We start from the raw sequence: 26,053 nt of genomic DNA on the forward strand, positions 1-26,053 counted from the left end.
TTATGACTAGGGCATGCAACAAAGATTTGTCTGGCTCCTGGAACGAGGTGATTGTTCTATTTATTCATGATTCGTGAATGTCACTGGAAAAGCCAGTATTTATTGCCCATCCCTAATTGTCCTTGAGAAGGTGGGGGTGAGCCACATCCTTAAATATAACTGAGTGGTTTGCTAGGCCATTTCATAGGGAGGTTAAGAGTCAACCACATTTCTATGGGTCTGGAGTCACATATAGGCCAGATCGGGTAAGGATGGTAGATTTAATTCCTGAAAGGAAATTAGTGAACCAGGTGGGCTTTTAAGACAATCTGGTAGTTTCATGGTCACCATTACTGATACGAACTTTTTAAAAACCCAGATTTATTTAATTAATTGAGTTTAAATCCCTGAACTGCTGTGGTGGGATTTGAATTCATGTCTCTGCATCATTAGTCCTGGCCTCTGGATTACTAGTTCAGTAACATAACCACTCTGCTACAGCACCCCCACTATGATCCATCACCTCCTATGAGGAGAGATTGAGTAGACTAGGCCGATATTCCCTGGAGTTCAGAAGAATGAGAGGTGATCTGACAGAAACATAATAAATTCTTCAGGGACTTGACAGGGTAGATGCTGAGAAAATGTTTCCCCTGTCTGGGGAATCTAGAACACCGGGTCACAGTCTCAGGATAAGGGGTCGGTCATTTAGGACTGAAATGAGGAAAAATTTCTTCACTGAAAGGGTTGTGAATCTTTGGAATTGTCTACCCCAGGGAGCTGTGGATGCTCAGTAGTTGAGTATATTTAAGACAGAGATTGATAGATTTTTGTGTACTAAGGGAATTAAAGGATATGGGGATAGTGCAGGAAGGTGGAGTTGAGGTAGAAGATCAGCCATGATCTTGGTGAATGGCAGAACAGGCTCGAAGGGCCAAATGGCCTCCTCCAGCTCCTATTTCTTATGTTCATTAAACCTCAGTCTGGTTCCTCTCAAGCTGCTGAGTGAGTGAATTAAATCTTTCTTGACAAATCACCAAGATACCAGAGGACAAGTCATGCCCAAAACATCACTTATTGGTTACAAATCACAACTTAGTTAAATCTGGGCACACAGACACTTTATTGACATATATAAACAGATATAAATGTAATCAGAGTTATCCAGCAGTTGACACTAATAGGGAGAGTATTTCACAAAACAAGTAACAAATACAGGGGTGAGAGTGGCCAAGGTCTGAAAATTAGTGGCTGAAGACAAAATACATTGATTTTTTTTTTTGGACAACGAATCATGTAATTATAGCACTGTGGCATGTTTTTAAATATCATGAACTCATGGTAGATTTTATAATTTAATATCAGTCACATTATAAAGATTCTAAACTAAAACGAATCTTGTTTGCAGTGCAGATCTCAGTATAATCTTAATGAAAACTATTAAAAAATGTGGTTTTCCTCTTCAAATGCAATGTAAAAATTGTACCAGATCTTGCTAGCGACAGTGGAAAAGCAATGAGACTAGTGTTGTACCTCAAGGAAGTACATCCTGCACTCCAGTTCCCACTACCTGATGGGACGTCCTGCCCCATGTGCCCAAAGATCTGCGGGTCGAGAATCGGCCTATTTAGTCACCTGAAGACCCATGGCAGAAACTCGCAACCTTGAGCAGACATCATCCTCGAATCGAGGGACAGCCGACGACAACCTCTACAGTAACAAGTTTGAGGTTCTGTTGCATCATCCTCAAATCAGGCTCAAAAGTTTGGTAATGGCCCTGTGACAATGCAGCAGGTCCAATGGACAGCTGTATATCCCAACAGTGATGAACACTTCTGGCTCCTGTTCTACTGTATCAATTGGTGCAGTGACAGCTGCATTTAACAGCAAGGTGTGCTGAAAATCATAACTATTGTGTTGGCTTGGAGAAAGGCAGCACTCTGTATATACATATTTATACATGTACAGAGTATTGTGCTATCAGCCTCACAAACCCAGTGACCATTTATAGTGACTGCAGAGAGCTCACAGGATAGTTGTACTGCAGCCAATACACAGCACTTGTGGTGCAGGACAGCCTTTTCCAGATAATCTTAAGCAATGACAAACCACACATTGAAGAAAGATGACCAGAGTTATACTCCTTGTCTTGCTTCACTGTGGTGCAAAAGACAGCTTCACAGTGACTCAAGGTTTACAGCCGGGTTGTCCAACCTTTCCGCGTGGTTGGGGGGGGGGGGGGGCGACATTACAATTTTTGTCTCACATTGGCAGCAGACAAGACAATTTCAGAAAAATAAAGGCATTAGAATTTATCTTACTATTGATCATTCTGACAGGAGTGATGTGAATCACTCTCTTCTTCTCTGTGCCCTCCTCTCTCTCTGTGTCCCCATTTTTCTATCCACTGTCTCTCTCTCTCCCTCTATCTCTCTCTCTGCCCCCCCTCACTCACTCACACACTCTCTCTCTCTCTCTGACAGTTGCAGACAGCAGCAACGTTCAGCAGATTGTTGATCAGTTTTTCTGAAATCTCAAGTCAGTTTCACAGCTGACAGATCCTGATATTGGGAACAGCAGTTTCTGAACTTTGGACAGATCTGGAGTTTTCCAGCAGGCTTTTAAAAAGTCCTGAATCTGTCTGAAGTTCAGAAACCGTGGTTCCTGATGTCAGGATCCGTCAGCTGTGAAACACAGCGCCATTTTTTTTAAAAATATAAAGCTGTTGTGCAAGAAGACGACAAAGGGAAATTTCTCATCTTCAGTCACGGAGCCCTGATGAGGATCAGGAATGGCCCCGGGTACAGTTTACACCCGAGGGCCGGATGGAAACCTTTGGCAGGCTGGATCCTGGCCCCCAGGCTGTATGTTGGACAACCCAGGTTTACAGTGTGACTGCGGCAGCAGACAGTGAAAGTGGAGATGAACAATGAATGGAATTCAGCCATACACCCGAGCAAACCGATAGGTGGAAATTCCAGCAGTTGCTGCAAAGCACAGGATATATTCAGTTTATACAGTTCATGCTCACTGCAGGATATTCACATTCAGTAACCAGTTTGTGCAGGGTTTTCAGAAATTACTACAGACACACACTGCTGTGTAAATGGAAGCAAGTTTCAAATTCCTATTGACAGACCAATGTTTTTGCTGCAGACCAGCGACTTGCCAGCTACTGATCCTGCACCATTAATTTTAAACCATGTCAAATGAGCTGTGTCAGTTCTCAGGAGGTCTCTGCTAAGATATCCCATGAAGGCAAAAACAAACATTGGGAATTGATCAAACATACAAATTAGGAGCAGCAGTAGGCCATTCGGCCCCTCTAGCTTGCTCCGCCATTTAATAAGATCATGGCTGATCTGTTTGTGTCACGAATTCCACACTCCCATCTACCCCCGATAACCTTTGACTCCCTGGTCTAACAAGAATCTATCTACCACTGCCTTAGAAATATTCAATGACCCCGCCTCCACCACCTTTTGAAGCAGAGAGTTCCAAAGTTGCACAACCCTCTGTGCAAAAAAAAAAATTCTCATCTCTGTCATTTCAAGACAGTGCCCCCCAGTTCTGGACTCACCCACAAGGGGAAATATCCTTTCCACATTCACCTTGTGAAGACAGTTCAGGATCTTATCTACTTCAATCAAATCTCCCCTCAGTCTTCTACACTCAAGCCCAGTCTGTCCAACCTTTCCTCATAAGATTATGATTATGATTAGAGATACAGCACTGAAACAGGCCCTTCAGCCCACCGAGTCTGTGCCGAGCATCAACCACCCATTTATACTAATCCTACTTTCCCAACAAACATCCCCACCTGTCCCTATATTTCCCTACCAGCTACCTACCTATACTGGTGGCAATTTATAATGGCCAATTTACCTGTCAACCTGCAAGTCTTTTGGCTTGTGGGAGGAAACCGGAGCACCCGGAGAAAACCCACGCAGACACAGGGAGAACTTGCAAACTCCACACAGGCAGTACCCAGAATCGAACCCGGGTCCCTGGAGCTGTGAGGCTGCGGTGCTAACCACTGCGCCACCGTGCCGCCCAGACAACCCTCTCATTCCAGGTATCAATCTAGTAAACCTCCTCTGATCCGCCTCCAACTTATTTACATCCTTCCTTAAATAAGGAGACCAAAACTGCACACAGTATTTGAGATGTGGTCTCACCAATTCTCTGTATAACTGAAGCATAACATCCTTACTTTTACTTTCAATTCCTCTCATAATAAAGGATAGCATTCCATTAGCCTTAGTTATTATTTTGTGTGACTCATGCACTAGAATACCTTGATCCCTCTGCACCTCTGATATCTGCATTGTTCTCCGTTTAATACACTGCTTTTTTTATTCTTCCTGCCAAAGTGAACAACTTCACATTTTCTCACATTATACTCCATCTGCCAGATTTTACCCACTCAATCAACCGATCTATAATCGGTCTGCAACTTCCTTATGTCCTCCTCACAACATACAATCCTACCTATCTTTGTCTCATCTGCAAATTTAGCTGCCATGCAATCACTCCTCTCATCTCAGTCATTGATATAAATTGTAAGAGGTTCAGGCCCCAGCACAGACCCCTGCGGGACTCCACTCGTCACATCCTGCCAATCAGAAAAGGACCCATTTATGCAGACTTTCTGTTTTCTGCCAGCCAGCCAATCGTCTATTCATGCTAATATGTTACCCCCTACACCATGAGCTCCTACTTTGTGCAATAATCTTTTATGTGACATCTTGTCAAATGCCTTCTGGAAATCCAAGTACAGTATGTTAACTGGCTCCCCTTTATCCATAGTGTATGTTACTCCTTCGAAGAACACCAATTAATTGGTTAAACATGATTTCCCTTTCAAAATACCATGCTGACTATTCTCGATGACATTGAGCTTTTCTCAGTTCCCAGCTAGAGCCTCCTTAATGATCGATTCCAACACATACCCCACAACAGGTCTGTGTATACACACCTCCCCCTTTTAACCATTTACAGAAGACAGACACACTGAAGTTGTGAAGGAGTATGCAGTTCCACCCATTTGCTTTCCTGGTTGAAGTTCATTTCCACCAAGGTGTAAGAAAAGAAAAAATAAAGAGGACTTAAAAACAGGTTTGTGGTTGGCCAGCATTTAAAAAAAAAAAAAATCGGAAAGGGGGAAGCCAATGGTGATTTCCACCATTTGGCAGAAACTTCTCATCCCGAGTTACTTGTGAACTCGCTGGTGTTTCAGCAGGGTGGATGAATCAGCAAATTTGTTCTCACACTGTGCACAGGTGAATGGCCTCTCCCCAGTGTGAACTCGCTGGTGTCTCAGCAGGTTGGATAACTGAGCGAATCCCTTCCCACACTCCGAGCAGACGAATGGCCTTTCCCCAGTGTGAACTCGCTGGTGTATCAGCAGGGTGGATGAACGAATGAATCCCTTCCCACAATCTGAGCAGGTGAATGGCCTCTCCCCAGTGTGAACACGCTGGTGTTTCAGCAGGTTGGATAACTGAGCGAATCCCTTCCCACACTCTGAGCAGGTGAACGGCCTCTCCCCAGTGTGAACTCGCTGGTGTGTCAGCAGGTCGGTTGAAGTAATGAATCCCTTCCCACAATCTGAGCAGGTGAACGGCCTCTCCCCAGTGTGAATTCGCTGGTGTGTCAGCAGGGCGGGTAACCGAGTGAATCCCTTCCCACACTCTGAGCAGGTGAATGGCCTCTCTCCAGTGTGAACTCGCTGGTGTTTCAACAGGTGGGATGAAGTAGTAAATGCCTTCCCACACTCTGAGCAGGTGAACGGCCTTTCCCCAGTGTGAACTCGCTGGTGTGTCAGCAGGTGGGATGACCGAGTGAATCTCTTCCCACACTCTGAGCAGGTGAACGGCCTCTCCCCAGTGTGAACTCGCTGGTGTGTCAGCAGGTCGGTTGAAGTCATGAATCCCTTCCCACAATCTGAGCAGGTGAACGGCCTCTCCCCAGTGTGAATTCGCTGGTGTGTCAGCAGGGCGGGTAACCGAGTGAATCCCTTCCCACAGTCAGAGCAGGTGAATGGCCTCTCTCCAGTGTGAACTCGCTGGTGTATCAGCAGGGTGGATGAATCAGCAAATTTGTTCTCACACTGTGCACAGGTGAATGGCCTCTCCCCAGTGTGAACACGCTGGTGTCTCAGCAGGCTGGATGACTGAGCGAATCCCTTCCCACATTCAGAGCAGGTGAATGGCCTCTCCCCAGTGTGAATTCGCTGGTGTGTCAGCAGGGCGGTTAACCGAGTGAATCCCTTCCCACACTCACAGCAGGTGAACGGCCTCTCCCCAGTGTGAATACGCTGGTGTACAGTGAGATCAGATGATTGCCTGAACCCAGTCCCGCACTGAGAACACCTGAATGGTCTCTCGTCAGTGTGAACACCTTGATGAGACATCAGTTCAGCAGAACTTTTACACCAATTCCCACAGAATGGATATTTAAAAGGCCTCTCCCCAGCATGAACTCGCTGATGTGTCTTCAGGGTGGATGACGGAGCAGGTGAACGGCCTCTCCAGGGTGTAACTGTGTGGATGAGTTTGCAGCTCAACTGGATAATTCAATCCCTTTCCATAGTCCCCATATTTACATGGTTTCTTCCCAGTGTGACTGCACTTGTGTTTCGACAGGCCAGATGATCGGCTGAAACCTCGTACACACACACAACACGTGTACAGCTCTTCCCCACTGTGATCGGTGCTTTTTCCTTTCACGTTCAAAATCCGTTGATGTTCGGGTTGCGATAAATTGGGCGACTCCTTCAGATCCTGATCTTAAGTTTGCTTTGGATTTCACGGCTGCAATTCCTCCCCTTCATAAACCCTGTGAAATTAATTTAAAACAGAAAAAAGAATGTGAGAGAACCCACAAAAACAGGTTGTGAAATGGAGCTGAATGAATCTGGTAATTTATGGGGCCGGCACAAGGAAAAAGTGACCATGAAAGCTGCTGGATTGACGTACAACCCCAACTGGTTCATTAATGTCCTTCAGGGAAGGAAACCTGTCACCCAGTCTGGACCCATGGGAGGAAAAACTGAGGGGGATGGGGGGAGGGGCAGGGAATTTATAAATCTACAACTCAACCAGAACTTTGACAGAACCTCCCAATCTATCACCTTCCATCATCTAGAAGGACCAGGGAAGCAGGTGTATGTGAACACCATCACCTCCAAGTTCCCCTCCAAGTCACACACCATCCTGACTTGTCTGACATCCAGTACTGGATCAACAGAAGTTTCCTCCAATTAAATACTGGGAAGTCTGAAGCCATTGTCTTCAGTCCCAACTCCACTCCCTCGCCACCAACTCTGTCCCTCTCCCTGACAACGGCCTGAGGCTAAACCAGACCATTCATAACCTTGGTGTCATATTTGACCCCCGAGATGAGATTCCGACTGCATATCGACACCATCACTCAGACCGCCTATTTCCACCTCAGTAACATCACCCGACTTCGCCACTGCCTCAGCTCATCTGCCTCTGAAACTTACATCCATTTATTTGTTACCTCTCAACTTGACTATTCTAACACACTCCTGGCCGGCCTCCCACATTCTCCCCTCTGTAAACTTGAGATCATCCAAATCTCTGCTGCCTGTGTCCTTACTTGGACCCAGTCCTGTTCACCCATCACCACTGTGCTCACTGGCCCAGTTAAGCAGCACCTCAATTTTAAAATCCTCATCCTTGTTTTCAAATCCCTCCATTCCCTCGCCCCTCACTATCTCTATAATCTCCTCCAGTCCTACAACCCTCCGAGAGATCAGGGATCATCTAATTCTGACATCTTGAACATCCCTGATTTTCATTGCTCCACCACTGGTGGCCGTGCCTTCAGCTGCCAAGGCCATAACCTTTGGAAATCCCTCCCTAATCCTCTCCGCCTCTCTACCTCACCTTCTGTGATTCAGACACTGATTAAAACCCACCTCTCTGATCAAGCTTTTGGTAATATCACCTTATGTGGCTCAGTGTCAAATGTTGCTTTATAACATTCCTGTGAAACACCTTGGAACATTTTATTACATTAAAGGTGCAACATAAATACAGGTTGATTTTAACTTGGATATATATCACCCTTCTTTCATCATCACTGGGTGTAAATCCTCTAACTCCTTCCCCAACACCCTGGTGGGAGCACCTTTCACCACATGGACTGCAACAGTTCAAGAAGAATGGGCAACTAGGGATTGGCAATATATGCTGATCCTGCGAGCGATGCACATAACCCAACAATGAAGTAAACAATAAAAATCTGTACCTGTAAAATAGATTAAAAGCCTCTGCAGAAATACCTGTTACGAAAATACACTGTTACATTGAGTGTTTGGTGTCCATTTAGCAACCTCATCTCCCCTGGAATCTACCTCCCTTTAAAGTCTCACATCAGAAATTGCTGGGCCTAACTGGGCTCTAAGGTACTCAGAGTTATGCCCACCAGCTTCTCCTCCGTCTCCAGTGCAAATTAATGCAACAAAAAAGACTAACGCAGGAGGCCAGGGACTGAGTTCCGCATCCAACATCCACCCTGATGCCAACTGGCTCTTAATGGATCCATCTGCGTTTCCCGACTCAGCTCAGTGAGCAATGCCGGCGGTAAACTAAAGCAAAATACTGCAGATGCTGGAAATCTGAAATAAAAGGAGAAAATGCTGGGAAATACTCATCAGTCAGGCAGCATCTGAGGAGAGAGAAAGAGTTAACGTTTCAGGTACATCAAGCCATCAGAGCCTGCAGCCTGGAACTCAGAGTGGGAGAAGAAGGAAGAATGAGAAGAGGCAACATAGTCCAACACTCACAGCAACCTACAATCCACCTACATTACCGGGATAGGGAGACATAGTTTAGAAATACTCAGCAACACGACTCCAGTAAAAGATCCCAGGAGGAAAAGGGGGAGCAGTGTGTGTACCTGCCCTTATTTCCCCTCCCCAGGCCTGTCAGTCAAACCCCCCCCCACTCCTCCCAGTCCACAGCTCAGCCTATCAGCTTGCAGCTTCCTGCACCTTGAGCCAGCCCTGCCCAGGTGTGGCCCAGTTCAAGGGGAGAAGCCGCGCAGCTGCCGCCCCGCTCGGTGCAAATGCGGGACTGAGAGCTTCTTACTGGGGGTGTTGAGGCCTACACCGGGTGTTTCTGAAGCCTCCCCACCGGCTCCATTCCTCTGCTGGACTCGGCGGTTTCTCACCCGCATCAGATCTGATGAAAGGTCAGCTCTGCTTCTCTCTCTCCACAGATGCTGCCAGACCTGCTGAGCATTTCCAGCACTTTTTGTTTTTATTTCCGATGCAACACAACCGCTTCAATAAAGTCCAATACCGACACTGCAGATGCTCCAAACACTGTCCCGCAAAGCGCTTGCGCACTCGCTACTTGAAGCTCCCGCCAGCGAATTCTCAATGTCCAGGTGATTGACGGAAACTCTGGACCAATAGCAAGAGGGGGAGGCGGTCCGCGCTCCGATTGGCTGGAGTACTCACAACACGCCCGCCCCCGCAGCCCCGCCCCCTGCTCCGATTGCCCCTCGGCTGCCGTCAATCACCAGGGCGCCAGGCAGAGAGCGCGGTTCCAGCAGGCGAGAGGGAGGCGGGTTAATAAAATCAATAAATCGAAGATTTTTTTTCTCCGGGTCACAGAAGCACTCAAGCCCCGCCCACTCGCCGCGCCGTCACCGAGATGGTCGCACATGCGCTCTGATCCTAGTTCGACCAAAATGGCGCCCGTTAACACGTTTTCCAGGAAAAAGCCCCGGAACTGCAAACGCGGCATCTGGAGCTTATCATTCGGGTCTTCAGGCCTACCCCATGTGTTTCTGAAGCCGCAACGTCCACCCGCCGGTGATTCTGTGATTCACTCCTCCTCTGCACCACGCCGACTCTCACATGCCAGAAAATTGTCTCCAGTCCCCACGCTGCTCTGATCAACGTAACACTACGCATGCTCAAGATGCAGTCCTGCACTGCGCCTGCGTGCTGGGCTCTTGCAGAGTGAATAGGACAGACTCAATTCCGCGTTGAATGTTGGGTAATTACCCCGCCATTGAACATCCAAAGGCTGACTCATAGGTGTCGGCCATCTTTGTTCGGAGCAGACCTGCCCCTATCAAAGATGGCGGCGATGAGGGCGGGGTCTAAAACCTCACAGATCTCTGGACTGAATTCCATTTGCCACTTCTGCGCCCGCTCAACCAAACCATTGATACCATTCTGGAGTCTCCAGCTAGCCAATTACACAGCCAATTTTTGTGTCATCAGCCAATTTCCCAATCATGCCTCCTGCATTTAAGTGCAAATCATTAATGTATACCACAAACAGCAAGGAACCCAACACTGAACCCTGTGGAATTCCACTGTCAACAGCTTTCCATTCACAAAAACATCCGTCGACAACTACCCTTTATTTCCTGTCACTGAGCCAATTTTGGATCCAACTTGCCACATTCCCCTGTATCCCATGGGCTTCCAAATGGAAATGACCAGTCTGCCATGCGGGAGCTTGTCAAATGCCTTACTAAAATCCATGCAGGCCACATCTACTGCACTACCCTCATCAATCCTCCTTGTTACTTCCTCAATGAATTCAATTAAGTAAGACATGAACTTCCCATAACAATTCTATTCTAACTATCCCTGATCAATCCGTGCCTTTCTAAGTGGCAGTTTATCCTGTCCCTCAGAATTGACCGGCATATAATTATTTGGCCTATTCCTCACACCTTTTTTAAACTTTGGTATCATGTTTGCAGATCTTCAATCCTCTGGCACCTCACCCGTATCCGGTGAGGATTTGAAGATGATCCTCAGCGCATCCACTAGTTCCTCCAAGGCTTCCTTTAACAACCTGGGAAGCAATCCATCCATCCTTGGCGACTTATCCACTTTCAAGGATGTCAGACCCTCTAGTACCTCCTATCTCATTATACTAATCATATCTAATATTTCACACTCCTCCTCATTTACTACAATGTCGACACCATTCCTCTCCTTTATGAAGACAGAGGCAAAAAACTCATTAATAGCCCTGCCCACATCTTCTGCATCCACCTGTAAGTTCCCTTGTGCATCTCTGATAGGCCCGACCCTTTCCTTAATTATCTGCTTGCTCTTAATGTACTGATAAAACATCTTTGGATTTTCCTTGATTTACCTGAATGATACCTGGACTACAAGGGTTAAAGTACAAGGAGAGATTATACAAATGAATCATAGAGGCATTACGGGATAGAAAGAGGCCATTCAGCACTTTAGGTCCATTCCAGCTCTCTATGGAGGAATCCAGTCAGTCACATTGCCCTACTCTATCCCCATAGCCCTGCAGGTTTAAAATCATTGATCGTCTCCACTTCCACCGCCCTCGTAGACAGTGAGTTCCAGGTCATTGCCACTCGCTGTGTAAAATTCTTCCTCACATCCCTCCTGTATCTCTTGCTCAAAACCTTAATCTGTGTCCCTTAGTGCTTGTCCCATCAGCTAATGGGAATAGCTTTTCTTTGTCTACCTTATCTAAACCTGTCATAATCTCTCAGACCTTCCCTCAATCTGCTTTGTTCCAAGTAGAACAAACCCAGCTTCTCCAACCTAAACTTGTAACTAAATTCCTTCATTCGCAGAACCATTCTGGTAAATCTGCTCTGCACCCTCTCAAGGACCTTCACATCCTTCCTAAAGCATGGTGACCAGAACTGGACACAATACTCTAGTTGTGGCTGAACCAGAGATTTATAAAGGTTCAGCATAACTTCTTTGTGTTCAATATCTCGATCTACGAAGCGCAAAATCCCAAATATTTTGCAAACTACTCTTTCAATGTGACCTGCCATCATCAAAGATCTATGCACATGAACCCCATAGTCCCTCTATCCCTGCACATGCTTTATGAATGTGGCGTTAAGTATATATTGCCTCTCCCTATGCCTTGTGTGAAATTGCATCACTTCACGATAGTTGTATTTCCTGGAATTTAGAAGATTAAGGGGTGCTTTAAACAAAGTTTTCATGATATTAATTGGAATTAATAAGATGGTGCAAAACTATTTCTGCTGGTTGGGTGGGACACCGAGTACAAGGAGTCATAATATAAAAGTTAGAGACAGACATTTCATTAATCCACCCCTGGGCCCTGTAAACCTGAACATTAATCCACTCCTGCTGTACATACACAGAATTACAGCCCAGAAACAGGCCATTCAGCCCCACTAGTCTGTGCTGGTGCTGATAATCCACATAAGCCTCCTCCCAATCTAATTACCTTGTCCCACCCTGCTCCATATCCCTCTATTCCCTTCTCCCTCATAAATGTATTGAGCCTCCCCTTAAACACATCATTGCTATCTGCTTCAACCACTCCACATGGCAGTGAGTTCCACATTCTCACCACTCTTTGAGTAGAGAAATTCCTCCTAAATTCTCTATTTGACCTGTTAATGTCTGTCTTATGTTGCTGCCCCCTTGTTCTGACTCACTGATAATTTTAAAGACCTCTATCAGATCTCCTCCTAGTCTTCTCTTTTCCAGAGAAAGGAGCCCCAGCCTGCTCAATCTTGCTGGATAGTATCATCTTCTCTGGTGACATCTTTGTAAATCTATTCTGCACTTTCTTCAGTGCCTTTGAGCCAATTTTGCCTCCAACTTGCCACCTTGCCTTGGATCCCATGGGCTTTTACTTTTGTGACGAATCTGCTTTGTGGAACCTTATCAAAAACCTTGCTTACACTTTAGTCCCACTCTCTGAATCTTTGGTTGCTCGGTGTGGAGGGAGATGGATAAGTCTGGTTTTGAGGGGGTGGGGGGGTTCACTCTGGCTGCCAGCTTCTCCTCCCTGGTCTTGTCCGTGCCTAGGTGGTCCTGGAGAGGGAGCACGCTTAATACCTTCTGCACCTGGTGGGTACCTCAGGGTACAACGTGTCTCGTGGACACTGGTTACAACATTGTGGTTTAGTTGGGGAGGTTCCCATTGCTACTGTTGGGACTTTGTTGCTTATTTTGGCTTTTTTCAGTTTGAATGGACCACGTGGATGGGGGAACGATAGAGGAAAAAATTGTTCTATAGAAACTAGAATTGTCTGTTCCGAATTTCTAACCTGCACTAACAGTGATGGCTTTTGTAAATTCCTTTTTACAGGGTGTTAGAAGGGGAGGATTTACAGACGGGAAACTCAAACCAAACATCGTGTCAGGATCTGATAGAGTCACTCGATTCATCAGATCCTGAATGTCACCAGCCTTTGAATGTGGAAGGAGAAATGTTTGTCTGTTATCTCTGTGGGAAAACATCAGCGTGACTGAAAAAGCACCGAGACACACACACGCGAGAGAGAATGTCCCAGTGCACTGACTGTGGAAAGAGCTTTAACCAGTTACATAGCCTGAAAAACACATCGCACCATTCACATATTGTGTGTGTGGATGAGGTTTCAATTTATCGGCCAAACTGGAGAGACATAAGGGCACCCCACCCCCATCATAGAGAAACCATGGAAATGTTGGGACTGTGGCAATGAATTCAATTATCCATCAGATGTGGAAACTCATCAACACATTCACACTGGAGAGTGGCCGTTCATGTGCTCCCTGTGTGGGAAGGGATTCACTCGGTCATCCCATCTCCTGGCGCACCAACTTGTTCACTCAGAGATTTTTTTTATGTTCTGCATGTGAGAAGGGCTTCAAAAGCAAAGATGCTCTGCTGACACAACGCACTCACACTGGGGAGAGGCCGGTCACCTGCTCCACGTGTGAGAAAGGATTCACCCGATTATCCCATCTCCTGAGACACAGACTTGTTCACTCTGATTGGAGACCTTTTAAATGTTCTGACTGCGAGAAGAGCTTTAAAAGCGGGAACGATCTGCTGACACACCAACGAGTTCACAAGTAACTGCAGGGATTGGATTCTGCTGTTATTGCTGCTGTTCATCACATCCTGGACTGAACCGTGTTCATTCTGATAGTTGGGGTTTGTTTCATTTGATGTTAATCCCTGTAATTGGGTTGGAGTTTAATATTCTGGATATATGTTAAATAAATCAGCTTTGCGCCAAAAGCACAGTGTTTGAGTCCTTGATTTCTCTAAGATAAGAGGAGACTGATGTTCTGTTACCGACTGTCCCATTTTTGGGCCTTTTCTCCTCTGTTAATGGAAGACTTGTATTTGTATAGCGCCTTTTGTGACTTCAGGATGTCCCATAGTGTTTTACAGCTAATGAAGTTCTTTTGATGTTGTTATGACTGAGGAAGGAGGAGTGCATTATTAATTCAGTCCCATTTCTCCACAGGTCACAACGCATTTTCCCACTTACCGAAACCGTCAATCAGATACTCTATTTTTTCCTCAGAATAAAGCACATCAACCAGGTTTCTTTAATAAACAGCAAAATTATACGTTAATTATTGGTTAAGACTTGATTTATAATAAAGTAAACGTATGCACAAATTGAAATATTAAAGTCCTCACGCGTGCACACACAAAACCAGTTAATCGGGAATAAAAGGAATTTTTGTTTACAGCTGATAAAGAAATAGGAGGAATAAAAAAAACATACTTAAAAGTATGTATGGAAGATGTCCTTGGTTTTGGTGAAGTCTCCCAAAAGCGAATAGGTGGCTGCCACTAGGATATTCCCAGAACAGTCCATTCCAAGCTATGTTGACGATCAGTCTGTGTAGGCTTTCAAGAGATGCCGCTACAGAAGGCTTCACATAGGTTTACATTAGAGGTGCAGCAACAAAGGCTTCAGTTCTATCATTTTCGATGCAAGGTTTCTACAAACATGCAGCATTTCTTCAAATACAGGGGTCAACAGGAACCACACTCGACAGGATTTGCCTATCAAGAGTAAAGTGGGCTGGCTGGATCTTCTGTTCTCCTGGCAGGTCAATAAGCAAACTCCAACTGCCTGTTTTTAGCTAAACCAACTTTTTTTTTAAACAGTTCAAAATGAAACCAACGTTTTCTAGAAGCAAGTCCTATGACAACCATAATTTCTGGCTTGTCAATAAACAAATAACTCTTCAGGTCAAAACGCAAATCCTGCTGGGTTCTTTGCAAACAGGTGCTTTCCATAAAACCTGATTACATTCAGTCCAAACCATCTGGTAACTTCTTTTAAAAACAACCATAAAGTTCAGCCTCTATAGTTTCAAAATACAGCTTCTCAAGTTTGAACAAAAATTGGAAACCCTCAAAGCAATACGTACTCAGTGCTGTTGGCAGCTGTGACTCAGCGGATAGCACTCACCTCTGAATCAGAAGGTTGTCAGTTCACGTTTTCTCTGGGACTTGAGCACAAAAATCAAGGCTGGCATTCCAGTGCAGTACTGAGGGAGTGCTGCTGGGTCAGAGGTGCTGTCTTTCAGATAAAACATTAAACTGAGGCACTGCCTTCCCCCTGGGGAAGATGTATAAGATCCTGTGGCACTATTTCAAAGAAAAGCAGGGGAGTTCTCCCCAGTGTCCTGGCCAATATTTACCCCTTCATTAATGTCAGTAATGATCGAGTCATTATGACATTGCTGTATGTGGGATCTTGCTGTGTGTGAATTGGCTGCTGTGTTTCCTATATAACAACAGTAACACTTCAAAAGTACCTCATTGGCTGTAAAATGTTTTGGAACATCCTGAGGTCATGAAAATCGCTATATAAATGCGAGTTCTTTAATGTCAAATGCGGCAGGAAAATTGCTCACAGCAAAGTCCCGCAAACAGAAAGGTGGTTATGATCACATAATCTTTTTTAGTGATGTTGGTTGAAAGATAAATTTTGACAGCACCAGGGAGAACACCCCTGCTCTTCAAAATAACTTTATGGGATCATTTGCATCCATCTGAGAGGACAGGTGGGGTCTTGGTTGAAAGCGTCATCTGAAAGACATGACCTCTGCCAGTGCAGCACCCCCTCAGCACTGCATTGGAATATCAGTTTCGATTTTGTGCTCAAGTCTCTGGATTTGGATTTGAATCCACAACCCACTGACTCAGATGAGAATGTAAGCACCGAGCCACGACTGACATCTCATCATTTCACTAGATTATTTCAGTTCTCAGACTTTCAGATATTCTCATGGACAAGTCCCAGATCCCCATCTCTTCCAGGCAGCCTCTCCTGGTTTTGGTATCCAGAGAAGGTATCCGTAACACACATGAGTATCTGGCCTTGGAGAGTTTGATGGGACGGTGTAGAGGGAGCTCTACTCTGAATCTGATCTATGCTGTACCTGCCCTCAGGGTTTTAGGTGGGACTGTGTAAAGGAAGCTTTGCTCTGTATCTAATCCATGCTGTATCTGACTGGAGAATGATTCAAACAGACTCGATGAGAACTGCATTTCACCCAGAGATAAGAGAAACCCATCAGCTTCTTCCCCAGACACAGATCTGAAGGGACAGTGAGTGTCCTGAACACCTTTGTACATTCTGCTCAATATTTCATTCCTGGGTCTGAGTCTTTTGCTGATCATTTGAATTTGATGTCCTCTAGTAACTGACCTACTGACTAGTGGAAATAATCTTTTTTTCTCATTTACCAGATGAAATGTTGAACCCCTCCCTCAGATCTCCAATGACCCTTTGTTCTAATGAAAAGAGCCCCAGTTTCTTTAATACTCCTGATAACTAAAGCCTCTCTTCCCTGGTATCATCTCAGTGAATCTCTTCTGCACCCTCTCCATGGGCCTCGACATCCTTCCTGGTGTAAAATCCCAAACTTGACCCAGTATTCTAACTGCAGCCTAACCAATGATTTGTACAGGTTCACATGAACTGTGCCCTTTTGTATTCTACACCCGAATTATAAAACCAAGGATCCCATGTACTTTTTAACTACTTTATCAACTTGTCCTCCCACTTTTAAAGGTTTGTTTTTCTGAACCTCTTGTATGTTTTAGAGATATTAACATATCATGGCTAAAATACATTGACATCAAACGTATGATATCATGTGTATTATGGGATGGAGCGTTCCATGGTAATGTGGCCAGACCCATCCTTCGCAACACCAGGACAGATAGAACCTTAACACGTAGTTTGCGTACTGGGGTTCTACGCACAGCTTGATCTAGCTGCACAAAAAGGTGGTCTTCAGGAGAAGGGTGACATTTGGATACATTCCCACCACACCCACCACCCCCCCCCCCTCCCCACCCCACCCGCCCCTTTTATCCAGAGGTTTGAACATCATGTACCTGTGGACACGGTCCATTTTCGATCTCCAGAAAAAGTGGAAGGTGGCTCAGGTGATCACCACAGCACAGGAGTAGGGTATGGGCCAGACTTGCACCACTGTAAGATTTAGAACCTTACTTATAATGTGTTCTTGGACCACACAATAAGCATTCGGATAAGGAGGCACCTGATGTAGTGGTATGAGGATACTTTACTCAGGCGAAAGGCAATACTTAACAAATCCAAGGCAGTTGACATCCTAGTCCAGATAGCCTTTACTCTCCACTGGCTCTAGTGGCACAGACGAGTCGAGTCTTGTCTTTGTCTTTGTCTTTGTCTTTGTCTTTGTCTTTGTCTTGTCTTGTCTTGTCTAGTCTCGTCTTGTCTTCTTCAGATCCGTGCACTGATCCTCTCCAGGTCTGTCCTTTTATGCTTTGTAGCTGGCGGCTCCTCCTGTGCACTGATTGGTTGGTTCGTACATATCACTGTTTCCATTGGTCCTGCCATTTCATTTGTTGCTACTTCCGTTTGTACATTAAATCATGATCACATGCGCAAAACAATGTGTACAAACAATGCATTATTTGTTTGTCATGGAGGTCCATGAGATCACACATTTCCGGCGAGACTTCTTGTTACATTTGGATCAGAACTTGTTACATAGTTTCTTATTCGGTCATGCACTGCCGGTGGGACTCATCATGTCTTTGTTACATTTTATCACAGCTTGTTACACAGTCTTCCATATCTGTTCTTTTCCTTGTGATTACCAAAGTAATCCGAGGTGAATCGAACTGTAGAGGCAATATTTTTTTTCCGGTAAGATATACAATTAAAGTTGACCAAAAGCTTACACAAAACGCATGGCCAGTAAAAATGACAGAATCCACATTTCTTACACAAACAAGCATTCTATCTATAGAGGCACCACATTTGCTAAAGTTAATAAGGTTATTTTCCTCTTTTGTGCTTGGAGGTAAATAATTGTCTGAAAGAAAATTGGGTCAGGATTATCACATGCTCTTAACAGAATGTATGTGATATTCCTGTCAATTTAAGTTAATGGACTGCAAATTGGACAGGCTGTATAACTGGTATACAATCCTCCCTACCTGGTTTTGCTTTCTGCTTCGTTCAGGTGATTATGTCATCGCACAAAATAAGAACAATTACCCCACTTATGTTCAAGTTTCTGGATTGTCAATGTCTCATAAATGTTTACTTTTTATTGATTTATATATCTACTGATTTGGTCACATCACTTACCAAGGTACCAGAACGTGCCATCTGGTATGTTTATATATATTGCTTTCCATTAAAGTTGACACATCTTCACAGAACACCTTTTACATGAACAAGCTATAAATGGGCAGAAGCAGGACATTGAGAACATGAAGCTCTGCAAAACCAATTATCAGCTGTCAGGTAAGTCTCATGAAATTGTATTCTGAGTACAGTGCAATTTTATTCATTACATATGCAAAATTGTACGAAATTGCCATTAATGAATCAGTTTCCTTCAAAACAGTGCTATAATTACATGATTCCTTGTTTAATAAATCAGACTTTTTTTAGCCTTCGGTCACTAATTTTCACATCTTTTGGTCTTTGGCCTGTCTCATGCCTGCATTTGTTACTTGTTTTTGTGAAATACTCTCCCTATTATTGCTCATCTGCTGGATAACTCTGATTACATTTATCTGTGTTTATACATGTTTATAAAGTGTCTGTGTGCCCAGATTTAACTAAGTTGTGATTTGTAACCAATAAATGATGTTTTGGGCATGACTTGTAGTCTGGTATCTTGGTGATTTGTTCCGCAAGATTTAATTCACTCACTCAGCAGCTTGAGAGGAACCAGACTGAGGTTTAATGAACATAAGAAATAGGAGCTGGAGGAGGCCATTTGGCCCTTCGAGCCTGTTCTGCCATTCACCAAGATCATGGCTGATCTTCTACCTCAACTCCACCTTCCCGTACTATCCCCATATCCCTTAATTCCCTTAGTGCATAAAAATCTATCTCAGCCATTCACCAAGATCATCTCTCTTTCTTTATGAAAAAGTCTTATCAGCTTGGTTTTGATCATGTGACCAAAGAATATTCTCCCCTGCAGGGTTTATCCAATGTCTTTGAATGTGCACCATTGTTTAAAATGGGGTTTGAAGATTGCTCGTCATGATACCGTGGTGTTAGGTCACACCTATTATTTCGGTTTTGAATCCACAGTCTCCCTCTCTGCCAGGGTCTTTGATAACTCAATTGTTGAAGATAGGAGCTGCTTTGCTTTGAATTGCCTGTTTCCCATTTTATTGTCTTCCCAGGGCTGGACCAGATGTGATGATGGGTTTTGGTCTCCAACAGCCCAGATGTATTTTGTATTACAGGAGGGGAGTCACCTGAACCCTACCCAATCTTGTCTGCAGCAATTAGTTTTAGAGATACAGCACTGAAACAGGCCCTTCAGCCCACCGAGTCTGTGCCGACCATCAACCACCCATTTATACTAATCCTACACTAATCCCATATTCCTACCACAACCCCACCTGTCCCTATATTTCCCTACCACCTACCTATACTGGGGGTAATTTATAATGGCAAATTTACCTACCAACCTGCAAGTCTTTTGGCTTGTGGGAGGAAACCGGAGCACCCGGAGAAAACCCACGCAGACACAGGGAGAACTTGCAAACTCCACACAGGCAGTACCCAGAATTGAACCCGGGTCACTGGAGCTGTGAGGCTGCGGTGCTAACCACTGCGCCACTGTGCCGCCATGTTTTGGAGTTTAACTCATCAGTTCATTTTTTACAGTTCATAACTGCTCCAGTTCACTTCATTTTTCATCCTTGCTCCTTCTGTGAGTGTAACAGCTGAATCTGACTGGGTTCAAATCTAAACTCACTGGTTCCCTTCTCTCTCCTCCCCTGAAGGTGCTAACTCTGACTGGGTTCAGTTCTACACTCACTGGTTCCCCTCTCTCTCCTCCCCTGAAGGTGCTGACTCTGACTGGGTTCAGTTCTACACTCACTGGTTCCCCTCTCTCTCCTCCCTGAAGATGCTGACTCTCTCTGTGTGTACGTGCTCTCTCCCCCTCCTCTGACACTCTGGCCCTCCCTGTCCATTGTAACATCTCCCAGTTCTGGTGATGGGCTCTCACTGACCACTCTCCATTTCTCCTTCTTACGCAGATGCTCCCTGATCATCACCATTTCATATAATCATAGAGCAGAGAAGGAGGCTGTTCGGTCCTAGAATAGAACTAGAATAGAAAGTGCACTCCTCCCATCTCGGTCGTAACACCATTCAAACTAAAAGAAGCCAAGATAAGCAACAAAGTTCCAACAAAAGTAAAGGTAATAAAAGCAAAATACTGCCGATGCTGGAAATCTGAAATAAAAACAGAAAGTGCTGGAAATACTCAGCAGGTCTGGCAGCATCTGTGGAGAGAGAGAAACAGAGTTAACATTTCAGGTCAACGACCTTTCATCAGAACTGGCAATGGTTAGAAATATAATAGGTTTTAAGCAAGTGAAAGGGAGGGAGGGGGAGAAGAAGAACAAAAGGGGAGGTCTCTGAGGGTGGGAGGGATTAAATGACAAAGATGTCATGGATCAAAAGGCAAAGGGAGTAGTAATAGATGTAGTAAAAGACAAAGCATTTGTCCAGAGAGACTGTTATGTACGAACATATGAATTAGAACATCCTTTCATCATCCACCATGTTAAGTCCCCTCAGGATCTTGTCTGTTTCAATAAGATCATCTTTCATTCTTATAAACTACAATGGATACAGACCCAACCTGTCCAATCTTTCTTCATAAGATAACCCTCTCATCCCAGGAATCAGTCGACTGAACCTTCTCTGCCTGCCTCAAATGCATTTATATCCTTTCTCAAATAAGGAGGCCAAAACCATACAAAGTACTCCAGATGTGGTCTCACCAATACCGTAAACAAGTGCAGAAAATTATACCTATTTTTATATTCCATTCCCCTTACAATAACAAAGTGTTAATGGCATGCGTTCAAGTCCTCTGAAGAAGGAATTTTCCTCCACACAAGATCAGGGGGCAGGTTGTTCAACCTTGCCCGTCTAAGAGCGAAGTCCAAAGTACGGAAAGTCCTCATCAGGGAACTCCTCTTTGCTGACGATGCTGCTTTAACATCTCACACTGAAGAGTGCCTGCAGAGTCTCATCGACAGGTTTGCGGCTGCCTGCAATGAATTTGGCCTAACCATCAGCCTCAAGAAAACGAACATCATGGGGCAGGACGTCAGAAATGCTCCATCCATCAATATTGGCGACCACGCTCTGGAAGTGGTTCAAGAGTTCACCTACCTAGGCTCAACTATCACCAGTAACCTGTCTCTAGATGCAGAAATCAACAAGCGCATGGGAAAGGCTTCCTCTGCTATGTCCAGACTGGCCAAGAGAGTGTGGGAAAATGGCGCACTGACACGGAACACAAAAGTCCGAGTGTATCAAGCCTGTGTCCTCAGTACCTTGCTCTATGGCAGCGAGGCCTGGACAACGTATGTCAGCCAAGAGCGACGTCTCAATTCATTCCATCTTCACTGCCTCCGGAGAATACTTGGCATCAGGTGGCAGGACCGTATCTCCAACAAAGATGTCCTCGAGGCGGCCAACATCCCCAGCTTATACACACTACTGAGTCAGCGGCGCTTGGGATGGCTTGGCCATGTGAGCCGCATGGAAGATGGCAGGATCCCCAAGGACGCATTGTACAGCGAGCTCGCCACTGGTATCAGACCCACCGGCCGTCCATGTCTCCGCTTTAAAGACGTCTGCAAACATGACATGAAATCCTGTGACATTGACCACAAGTCATGGGAGTCAGTTGCCAGCGTTCGCCAGAGCTGGCGGGCAGCCATAAAGACGGGGCTAAAGTGTGGCGAGTCGAAGAGACTTAGTAGTTGGCAGGAAAAAAGACAGAGGCGCAAGGGGAGAGCCAACTGTGTAACAGCCCCGACAAACAAATTTCTCTGCAGCACCTGTGGAAGAGCCTGTCACTCTAGCATTGGCCTTTATAGCCACTCCAGGCGCTGCTTCACAAACCACTGACCACCTCCAGGCGCTTATCCATTGTCTCTCGAGATAAGGAGGCCAAAGAAGAATGGCAGAACAATGAACAGCTCTGTCTGAAAGCAAAAACATGAAAAACAGTTTTAAGACCAGCACATGATTCAAAAACAAAATCAATCTAAATAGGATTCGTGGTCTGAAATTGTTGATCTCAATGTTGAGTCCAGAAGGCCGTAGATTGCCGAAAGCAAAGGGAAACTTCCCAACTAAACCAGAATGTTATCACCAGTGTCTGGAAGACACTCTGTAACCTGAGGAGCCCACCAGTCACAGAAGATATCGAGCTTGCTCCCTCTTCAGGGTCACCCAAGCACAGACAAGACCACGGAAGAGAGGCCAGAGCCAGAATGACCCCACCTCCAACATGGTCCCACACACCCTGGACCTATACATTACTGTTTTAGCCAGGTTCAAGACCAGGTCCAGCAGAAGATCCTCTGACATAGCCACACCCCTCCACACTGAGCAACTGTAAATTAGGAGCGTCGGGCTAAACTGTAAGTAAAAGTTGAGGAGAAGCTTCTTCAGGTAATTATGCAGGGACTGTAACCACTCATACTGAATATAAACATGGCCCATGGACACCTCTAGGCTGCCATCATCACATGTTGCTTGGGAGTCAGTGAAGTTGCTTAAAACCCTGTTGTTCAGGATACTCCATCCCCCGGGCACTGGGACCGAGTTGGGAACAGAGATTCTGAATCCCCGCCCTCTCTCGGTGCCCTTACCAAGATGGTCAATCACGCACCTTGACCCTGCCCTGTCCAAGATGGCAGCCAGTGCCTCTGCTCCCCGGGCCTGGCTCCTCCACTTTTTTAATATCACTTTGGATATATTTTCTTGAGAGGGAGTGCAATGAAGGATCTCGAGATTGATTCTAAGATTGTCCTATAAGGAGAAATTAAATAGAACACAAGAACACAAGAAATAGGAGCAGCAGTAGACCATATGGCCCTTTGAGTCTGCTCCACCATTCAATACAATCATGGTTGATCTTGGGCTTCAATTCCACTTTCCTGCCCACTCCTCATATCCCTTGATTCCCTGTGAGACCAAATATCTATCTATCCCAGACTTTAATGTATTCAATGGTGGAGCATCCACAACCCTCTGGGGTAGAGAATTCCAAAAGATTCACAATCCTTTGAGTGAAGAATTTCTCCTCATCTCAGTCCTGAATGATTGACCCCTTACCCTGAAACTGTATCCCCATGTTCTAGATTCCCTGACCAGTGGGAACAATCTCTCAGCTTCTACCCTATCAAGACCTTTCAGAATCTTGTATGTCTCAATTAGATCGACTCTCATTCTTCTGGTATTAAAGGAAGCAGGAAGCGTAGAGAGGAATAAAAACAAGAAATGCTGGATATACTGAGCAGGTCTGGCAGTATCTGTGGAGAGAGAAGCAGAGTTAACGTTTCAAGTCTGTGACCTTTCATCAGAACTAGAGAGAAAGTTGGGTAAAGGGCAGAAAACAGAGAGTAGTGGTTATTGGATTTGGAAGCAGTGGTGTCCCCCAGGGTCAGTGTTGGGACCATTGCTCTTCCCAATATAGAGAAATGATCTGGGCTTGGTTATATGGGGCATAAGATCAAAATCTCCAGAGCACTTTAAAATAGGGAGTGTGGGGAACTGTGAAGAGGAATTTAAGTGACTCAGTGTGGATACACAGGTTAGTAAATAGGGCAGGTAGATGTCAGATGAAATTTATCGCAGAGAAAGGTAACATGATGGATATTGGGAGGAAGGAAAAGGGAGGAAATGTACATTAAATAGTAAAGGTTTAAAAGGAGAAGAGGAGTAAAACAGTAAAGAGACTAAATATTCTAGCTAACACCTTGTCTTATTAATTAGCAGGTTTGAAAGTCGGGAAATTTAATTCCTTATTAAGAAATATAAGCTGAGCAGATTCTCTGTCCTGTACTGTATTTTATATTGATCCATCAATCAGAGTAAACATGCAAGTCCCACGTGTCCACAGTCACTTACACAAGGTCAGCCTACTGGATGGAACCTCGGCCACCCTGAGCTTGATCTCCAGTGTCTCCTATCCCGACTGCCCCCTTACATCAGTATCCCCTCACTTTTATACCGTGTCATGATCCAGCTCTGGAACCTGACTCTTCTTTGTCTTCTCTGCTGGGTTTTGGCGGGAACTGAGATAAAATACAACTGGAATTTCTCTAATCTGTGATTCAAAAGCACACATTCCCTGCTTCTCGGCAGTTACTTTTCTTCAGTAATGTTCTTATTCTCCCCCAAACTATCCTGCCTGCTGTTAATTCTCTTATTTCGTATAGTTTCACAATTTTAGGTTAACACGTCACACATTATCATCTAATCTATTCCAGTACTCACTTTGGATTCAGTATATATATATTGTGGTTAATAACAGACAAAATCTGTCCTATTCCCTGATCTGATTAGAGTTTCCAATGAGCTGATTCTGAGGAATGGAATGTCTGAACTGTGTTGCCATGGCAACGTGTCTGCTGTGAACTGCCTGTTTGAGTTTCTAACTCAGACTAAACTTCTCTTTTCCAGAATACACATAGATCAGACATTTGATTTCACTGTATTTTATCCATGTGAGGTTAATATCTCTAAACCCAGAAGGAGTTCAGATACACAAACCTTTAAAAGTGAGAGGACAAAGAACAAAGAACAGTACAGCACAGGAACAGGCCATTCGGCCCTCCAAGTTGATAAAGTGACTAAAAAGCTCATGGGATCTTAGGATCCTAGGTTTTATAATCTTGGTACAAAAGGACAGAGGTCATGTAAATACATCATTGGTTAGACTGCAGTGAGAATATTGTGCCAAGTTTTGTGTATCTTATAGCAGCAGGTATGTCAAGGCCATAGAGAGGGTGCAGAAGAGATTCACTGAGATGATACCAGGGAAGAGAGGCTTCTGTTATCAGGGGAGATTAGAGAAACTGGGGCTCTTTTCATTCGAACAATGGGTCATTGACGTTCTGAGGGAGGGGTTCAAAATTTCATCAAGGGACTGAGGAAAAACAGGGAACCAAAGGCCAGTTAGCCTAACATCAGTAGGAGGTAAAATGTCAGAATCTATTATTAGAAGCGTGGTAACAGGGCAGTTAGAAAATTATAATCTAATTAAGCGGTGTCAGCATGGATTTATGAACAAAGAACAAAGAACAAAGAAAATTACAGCACAGGAACAGGCCCTTCGGCCCTCCAAGCCTGCGCCGATCCAGATCCTCTATCTAAACCTGTCGCCTATTTTCTAAGGGTCTGTATCTCTTTGCTTCCTGCCCATTCATGTATCTGTCTAGATACATCTTAAAAGACGCAATCGTGCCCGCGTCTACCACCTCCGCTGGCAACGCGTTCCAGGCACCCACCACCCTCTGCGTAAAGAACTTTCCACGCATATCCCCCCGAAACTTTTCCCCTCTCACTTTGAACTCCTGACCCCTTGTAATTGAATCCCCCATTCTGGGAAAAAGCTTCTTGCTGTCCACCCTGTCTCTACCTCTCATGATTTTGTACACCTCAATCAGGTCCCCCCTCAACCTCCGTCTTTCTAATGAAAATAATCCTAATCTACTCAACCTCTCTTCATAGCTAGCGCCCTCCATACCAGGCAACATCCTGGTGAACCTCCTCTGCACCCTCTCCAAAGCATCTACATCCATGTTGCCTCTTACTGATAAGCCCATTTTCTTCCAAATGGGAATAGATCCTATCCCTCAGTATCTTCTCCAGCAGCTTCCCTACCACTGACGTCAGGCTCACCGGTCTATAATTACCTGGATTATCCCTGCTA

At 44.9% G+C, this 26,053-nt stretch overlaps 1 protein-coding gene across 6 annotated transcripts in view; it reads right to left on the reverse strand.

Moving 5' to 3' along the window:
- Positions 1 to 9,880, reverse strand: part of LOC137349214 (zinc finger protein 271-like) — a 110,197-nt gene extending 100,317 nt beyond the window's left edge. Inside the window, exons 1-3 of one of the 6 annotated variants that reach the window (XM_068014673.1) lie at positions 9,184 to 9,306; positions 8,260 to 8,281; positions 420 to 6,819 (exon numbers count right to left, since the gene is read on the reverse strand). In XM_068014673.1, the coding sequence (XP_067870774.1) occupies positions 5,192 to 6,394 (1,203 nt within the window). In that variant the 5' untranslated portion in view covers positions 6,395 to 6,819; positions 8,260 to 8,281; positions 9,184 to 9,306 and the 3' untranslated portion in view covers positions 420 to 5,191. The other 5 variants (XM_068014672.1, XM_068014674.1, XM_068014669.1 and 2 more) reach the window with 5 other exon arrangements.
- Between the last annotated feature and the right edge of the window lie 16,173 nt (positions 9,881 to 26,053).

Source organism: Heterodontus francisci, chromosome 34 (assembly GCF_036365525.1).
Source record: "Heterodontus francisci isolate sHetFra1 chromosome 34, sHetFra1.hap1, whole genome shotgun sequence".
Classification (NCBI taxonomy): domain Eukaryota; kingdom Metazoa; phylum Chordata; class Chondrichthyes; order Heterodontiformes; family Heterodontidae; genus Heterodontus; species Heterodontus francisci.